This window comes from Morone saxatilis, unplaced genomic scaffold (assembly GCF_004916995.1).
Source record: "Morone saxatilis isolate NCDOM2014 unplaced genomic scaffold, NCSU_SB_2.0 Contig22, whole genome shotgun sequence".
In the NCBI taxonomy this organism is placed as follows: Eukaryota; Metazoa; Chordata; class Actinopteri; family Moronidae; genus Morone; species Morone saxatilis.
Genome location: NW_023339785.1, coordinates 22386726 through 22394457, shown reverse-complemented (window position 1 = coordinate 22394457; position 7732 = coordinate 22386726). Strand labels below are relative to the sequence as shown.

At 39.3% G+C, this 7732-nt stretch overlaps 1 protein-coding gene across 1 annotated transcript in view; it reads left to right on the top strand.

Annotated features, from left to right (window-relative positions):
- Positions 1-7732, top strand: part of il1rapl2 (interleukin 1 receptor accessory protein-like 2) — a 286063-nt gene that overhangs the window by 252699 nt on the left and 25632 nt on the right. The window contains exon 7 of the mRNA XM_035668767.1: positions 3806-3938. Within this exon, the coding sequence (XP_035524660.1) occupies positions 3806-3938 (133 nt within the window). The remainder of the gene's footprint in view (positions 1-3805; positions 3939-7732) is intronic.

Genomic DNA, 7732 nt, shown 5'->3' with positions numbered 1-7732 from the left:
AATCCTGACACGGAGGGAAAAAGAGGAAAGGAGACAGGCAGATGACAGAGAATCTCTTTCAGTGATGATAAAAAGTGAAAAGCAAGGAGAGAACAGGGAAACTCAAAGAGTGACAAGTGAAATGGACTAATGATGTGAAAAGTAGCTACAATAGTTACAGAGGAAGAAGCAAAGATGACAGACTCTGAGCTTTTATGAATTTCTTCTGTACCCCTTTATACCCTTCTAACATCACTGCCATTACAGATCACTTTCTCCAGGGATTTTGCCATCGCAAGAATACACCTTTTTCACAGCAGCCATTTTGAAATGAAATAGTAGGGGAAACACAAGTTTTACCAAATATACTAATTAAGTTTCTGCTACATTAGGTGGAGCAGAGCTTTCCCAGTGAGCCAACAATCATTTATTTAACTGATGATTGCTCCATACATCAGTGAAAAAACAGTGTTAGGTCAGCCAAACAAATATATGACAATATAAAAAACTGCACTGTGTAGCAAACAGTGGCTTCTTTACATATCCAGGAAACACAGGGCAACATTACCATTCATTAGGAGAAGGAAACCAGAAACAGACCAGTATTCACTCTCCTTTGAGCTCTGTTTTGGTCTCCACTAACTCCTGAGGGAAATACTTTGACCTTTAGCTGCTAAATGCTTATTTATTTAAGTGTTCTTGCTTAAAACAGCAGAGCTGTGAGACTGAACATTGTAGTTTTAGACTGTAAAAGCATAACAAAGAGCGGAAAGACACTAAAATGCTTTGTAGAGCTGAGGCGACCTGCAGAGTCAGGTGATGATTCTATGTACCTTTTACATTACTGCATTATAATTGTTATAACGAGGATTTTAGTGCAGCTTAAACAGCCATTAATGTTTTAGAGACCAGTTTTTATGTTTCTTGTAACCCTCCTCTCTTCATCCAGTGGTGAGGAAAATGATCTAAATCAATGCTGAATTGAAGTTAAACACAAAAAAATCACATCACAATAGAGGAACTTCTTTAAATAGAAGCACATTAACACTAATCATGTTTAGTGTTTTATTTAAACTGTGGAGGAGTGTTTCCTTTGGCTGGTGGGAACAAATGAAATATAGAGAAATTCAGGGATATTTTTACAGCAAGAATGTGGAACCAACGACAGGAAACAACCTCAAAACACAAGGCTTTACAGACAGAAGGAAACAGATGTTAGTGTTTGATAACCAGCAGTTCCTCTTGCTTGGATTGCAGCATTAAAAAATGAACCAAGGGCAAACCACAGTCTGGACGGATGCTCACATTCAGCTGCTTCTTTATGTGCACCTACGTGTTATGAATGTCAGAGAAGCTACATTACAGAGCACAGACAAGTCTGTCAGGCTGAACTAAAGTGACAAAGACTGGAATCAGATGGGCTTTGACTCATGAGTCATGTGTCTTCTGTTTACAAACTCACTTGTGACTGGGCAGAGTGAGCTCTTCCAGTATGCTTCACACCAAAGGAAACAACATCTAGGTGTGATCGCACTCAGCAGCAGTGTGAAATGATGATGCATTAACTTGAAAAAGCTCCCATCAATCGTTTGTACAAAGTCTTTGATACTAATGACGACCTTTTTTAGTTCTTTTAAACACCCTGCTGCTTTAGCCACAAACAGAAATGATGACTCAACTCGGCTGTATGAGGCTGGATTTCAAGGCTGGTAGTTCTGATTGAGGGAGATTGACACACACACACACACACACACTCACACTCACACAGTCACTCGCACCAAGCACAACCTAAACACACCCTTGTGCCACACAACTGCAAACAAAGTTGATGATTTTAATCACCATAACATGCTGAGAACACAAACACACCCTCAGGGTGCTAATCAATTACAGCATACACACACCTACATACACACACAGGGACACACACACACACAATCAAGCTAAACTAATTTCACTCTAATCCAGATTCTTTTTTCATCAAGTTCTGCAGTGTGTGTGTCTGTGTTTGTTTGTGTTTGCGTGTGTGTGTGTGCTGCCTGTCTCAGCACAGAGGCAAGCTAACACACCATGAGAGCCCCCCCCAACACACACACACACACACACACACACACACACTCATACATACAGGATGTATAAAGCTTTGCAGACCACTTCATCTCTTGGCTTGTTAAAAATTATCATTTTGAGAGACAGTCAAACGTCAAAGCCTTCTGTGTTCTCTCGTTTTCTCTCGTCAATCAGAATAAGTGATGCAATGAAATCAAACACAAAGCAATCATCTGACATTTCCATATGAAAACAGTTGCATTTTGCCATGTCCAATTGATAAAACCTTATGTTTATTCAACCTACTATATAACCACTTTTTTTAAGTTTTTACCTTTGCTGTTCTAAACATTTGGAGGTTCTTTCTTTTGAAAATAGTAATTTCAGGGATTAACTTGCACAAGGGCAAAGCTTGCACAGAGCCACGTGCATTTCACTCACTCTGCATAAAAGCATCCGTCTAAAATGTAAATATTAGTGTTAACATTCAGTTCAAGTGCTTGTCTGACAACAAAACCCACAGATATACACACATTGTTAGCATTCAGTGTTGGTTCTGTGCTGATAGAGCTATCATTATGATAATACAGAGGTCTATCATAATTATCTGCTAATTGACTGCCTAACGAGGTAGTGCTCATTATAATGCTCATTAATACTCCATCATCACCATTGATAGCTGTAATCACAGAGTGCTACTTTCAAGGTCTTACAGGAGGGTGCGTGAGAGCTAGTGTGGATACTGTCTGTACACATATGTGTGCTTAAGTGCGTCTGTGTGTGTGTGTGCTGCAAATATTGTCGCTTATTTTCTCCAGCACAGTCCTACAAAAAATGCCCTACAAAATAACCAATTTTTACTGTATATAGTTCTTATACCTGGGCTTCCCTAGACATTACAGCCCTGTTAAATGATTCCACACCTTACCTCTTACGTTTAGCACCAACAGCGTGCCCTTGCTGAAGCACGCCAGACAGAAGGGTGTGGAGGCCGTGGTGGTGGAGTCCATCTGACTTTCATGCAAATAAAATTTAATTGAGTTGCATCGAATAAGCCTCGACTTGTGTCCAATTACCGTGCGCCTTTTTATTAGCAGTGATATCTCCCAATCTTAGCCATGCCATAGTTGCTATTTGCAGATATTGATGGTCCAATATCTTGTCTGGTAATGGAAGGTTAAGTCATTACACCATTTCCTTTTGATCCTCTGCTACACTTTTGAAGGAGCAGTGTGTAGGATTTAGTGGCAACCCTTTAAACTCACACAGACTCACACTGTTACTGCATTTCTACAGTCTCTGTAATACAAAATTGTGTAGCATGTTGCACACACTGGACTTTCAAATCAGACGACTCTTACATGATAAGCAGCAGGATTGGACACAGAGGGCTTTTAGTAACACCTCTTTCTAAGCTGCCTATTGTCTGTTGAGCCTTAAATTTTAAATTTTAGTTCCCTAATTCAAGGGGCTTCAAGTAGGCACCCTGCTGCACACCTACTAGCTCTTTGTACCGGTTCCTGAGAGAGCAGCAGGCTTCCCACTATCACCTGCCAGCCCCTGAGCAGCAACTAGAACTCAGTTTTACCATAATACTCATCAACCTTTCCTTCTTTGCACAGAATATTTCAGTGTGTGTGGCAATTTTCATTGCTTGTATTCTCCTTAAACTGGACTACAGTACCTGTTTCAGCTACAGTTAAGTGTGAATAATTTCACACTAAGCTGTCCCTTAGTATGCTGTTGTCTGTATTGTAATAGTGTTTTTGTGTTGCAGGTATGCCTCTCAGTCTGGACTGCAAGGCGTTTTTTGGCTACAGTGGAGAAAACAGAAGGCCCATTATCTACTGGATGAAAGGAGAAAAGTTTGTCGAAGAACTAGCAGGACACATTAAAGAAAGTGAAGTCAGGTAAATACACCACAAATACACACTAAATACTCACTTCTAGACATGTGCCACTAAGCATTTTCTGGAGGAGAGGGGGAAAAAAAAGAAAAAAACTACAGTAGTTATACATTTGAGTTGAGTAAATGTTAAACACATATAATAACATAAGTAAGTACATAATATTGTTTTTGTTGAGTTGCTTTTTCACCACTCCTGCAAGACACTGCGACAGTATCAATTATAGCCTGTCAAGTTTACAGGTTTCTATTGTTAATTAATTTCTGAAAAGGCTCGACTCCAGCTGCACCCCTCACACTGTCAGTATCTAATTTGCTCTCTTATGATTTATGACTCATTGAGGGTTCTCTGACAGATTTCTTCTCAACTTTCCTAAAGAATTATGAATACTAATAATAAAGTTAAATTGAATTCATTTTCTCCCCTATTGGGACCAATTACATCGCGCTCTATTGGGAAAAGCCTGATTGTCTGCGGGGCATCAAATATCATTATAACAACCTGCCAGATCACCATGGAAACCATCAGAATATGCACACTTTCACACTCCATACACACACGTGCAGAGTGTGCTAGGGATATCACTTTTAAAATGGTCAATAACAGATAAATGTCACCTGCTTCAAAGTGTTATTCACCAATTTACCCTCAGGATTTGTAAAATAGTACATTAAAGGAACAATTCATCTGCAATTACAATATATTTTGTCTATCATAAATGACATTGTCAGTGTAGGGAAACAGCTTATTCAGTTTGGAGGTAGGGAATAATAATGCTTTTGGAGTTTATTTCTTCAGTAGACAAATGCAATGGAGAATAGTTTGGGGTTTCTTGATGAAAATCTTAGTGGAGATCCCAGGACATCAACTAATACATCACAGGAAGCAGAGGCATGCTTTCCTGGCACATGGACAGTTAAGGATTTAGTGTGACAACAACCTTAAACAAACATCCAGGACACAGTGTTTGTTTGTAGTCGTTGCTGTAATGACTTTGCCACCGTGGGGCTTTTTGAGTGCTCTGTGAATGGAGATAGAGATGAGATGAGGTATGTAGGATTGGAGCACACGAATCTAGGCTGACTTTAAAACTCCACCTGTGTGCTGCAGTGCTGCAGAATAACTGAATTAAATATGTAATTTATGCACCGACTAAGCCACTATGGCAAGTACAGTAGATCAAAATTCAATCAGGAGGCAATAAAGTTTACCATTGATGAAGCAATGACAGCCAACCCCTCAAAATGTTTCCAGTGTTTGAAAGTTTAACTGTAGTACTACACCTTTTTTAGCAATTTTGATTTGAGTGCATGAGTTGGTAATTTGAGGAAATGCATAATTATAGGTTATGAGTTACATCCTGGGCTCTGTAAATTAACATGTTTTAAGATTAAATCACAGCGTACCAGTAAATAAAATGTTTAAACAAAGATTAAATTATCGTTATCACCATAAATGATCATAAACAGCCTCTTCAGCGCCTCACCTCCTGTCAAGCACAACTTGTAGCTTTTTTTACTTTTAAAGGGACACAACGACAGCATGTTATGGCAGAGAAAAGCCTGTTTGTTTTTCTCTAAATGCGCTTGCTGCACCTTACCAGAAGTCTGGCATGGATTAATGCACCATCTACAATAGCTACACTGTGAATTCACTGCTTTTTCGCTTTCCGTGTTATTGTGCAACCTGCCCACTTTTGAGGTAATACAACTCACTTCTGAAACAGCATCCTATAAAAGAAATATCTTTATAACATGGAAAAGGCACAATTGCAATTGTGTTTACTTTAACCATCAGCACTGACTCCTTCACCCGGACCTGGAAATAGTAAAAGCCCTTATAAGTAGAAAACATTTTTAAAGTGAAATCGAAACAAAATGTTCTCTTCTACCCAAAAGCCGTCGTGTTTTATGTCATCAACCCAGCCCACCAATCATAATGTGAATATTTCTTCCTCCCTTAAGCAAAATTATCTAAACACCCTCTCCTTCTACAGAGGTCAGGGTGAGCTACAGAACAGCAGTTCTGGAGCTTAGAGGGCTGCAGTGTCTTGCTCTAGGACACTTCAGCAGGAGGGCTGCTTGCTGACCTGCTGGGGCTTGAACCCAGGTTCTCTGTTTGAAGAATTTTCTCTGTAACCGCTAAGCCACTCAGTGGCCTGGAAATGTTCACTCCCGGGAAAATAATGTTGTAGATAAAGAGAGCAGAAATGTGCATGAGTGTGAGTGTTCAAACTTGAAACTAATCATGCCCCGTGGTATTAAATTAACCTTTGCCTGATGAATTCTCCATCTTTCAGTCCAGTCCTCTGGCCACCTCTGATCCAATCACGCCGCTACTCCAAATTCAACAATCACACTACAGCAGACAGACCCCTGCTGTGATGCACATTAATCTGTCCACGTTTAGCTCCCGCCACCCATCCTGCTGCAGCACAGGCCATTGCACTGTGTGCGTCCCTGTCTGTTTGCATAGGATCCAATACTGTTTCTATGATAATTTGAATATCCGTAATTACCAGTTCTTGTTACCCTGCAGTATGTGAGAGAACTGTTGACACTCTCACCTCGTTATTACTGCACCACCTAGAGAGAGCGGCCAGCTGTGAATATGTGTGACGGACAGGAAGTTTCAGACTCTTTCTTCACTCTTAGCCCACAAGTGCTCTCATTCTGAAAACCTGCATCTGTCTTCGAACGATATAATTACAACCTGTCAAGAATTCAAGTGCTTTGCCCAAACACACATACCAACATAATAAATACGAGCAGTATCATTAGTTTCACTGCAGTCGTTGGCACCGCTTCAGTGCTGTCCAGCCACCCAACATTTCTGCAACTCAGCTATCATAGTTCATGGTTCGTTCATGTGCAATGAATTCGTAATTACAATATTTCCACCTGGGGCAGCTTCCTTCATATTTTCACTTGAAGGCAGTACTGGCCCATATGTGTAGTGGTGTGGAGAGGCTTCTTTACCTGCTTGAAATTCACATCATTTGTCCAATCCAACTGCTGCCAAAGCCTCACTGTTTTTATCTTTTTGAACCAGACGCATCTGCATTAGTGTAAATCATTAGTTGCTACTGTCGCTTTTTTTTTCAGTTATCTAAAAATTGCCATCGGTAGTTTTCCATGGGATGTTTTAGTCACCTACCAACCAAGGTTGTTTCAGAGTCAAGTATAGAAATACGAGAAAAATAACTTTTAAAAATATTTTTTTGCATGAAATCAAATGAAGGAATTCATTGTGCACCAAGTGAAGAGAAGAAGTATGAATTTAAGTATATTTAAAATAGGTCTGGTGATATTTTGTATTTTTCTTATTGTTAAAGAAAAAATCACAATGATCCTACTATTAAGTACTAGCTGTGTAGCTAAACCCTTATTAGCTATCTCTCACCATAGAGCTCCATTATTGTCTTAAAAACTATTAAAACACCAATGAGCCACATTGTTGTGCTACGTTAATGTTTCTTCATTACAATAATCGTGGGTGCTGTAGTTCATCCCACATACACCATCCTGCTGCTGTAAATAATCATTAGATCACCAAGTCCTTAGCTGCAAAATAGTCCCCAGCATTAAAATATTTTCTGTTGTTTGAGTAATGTTTGCTAAAAACTATTGTCCAGCTAAATAGAATTTTTTTTTGGCAATTTTAAGTACAGTTGTTAGGCATTTTTAATTATTTACGTCTTCATTAGGGCTGAGAGACATAGACAGGGTATTGTGCACTTAAGTTCCATTGTTTTTACTCTTTTTATATAATTTATAATAATAAGAAAACATTTTGGA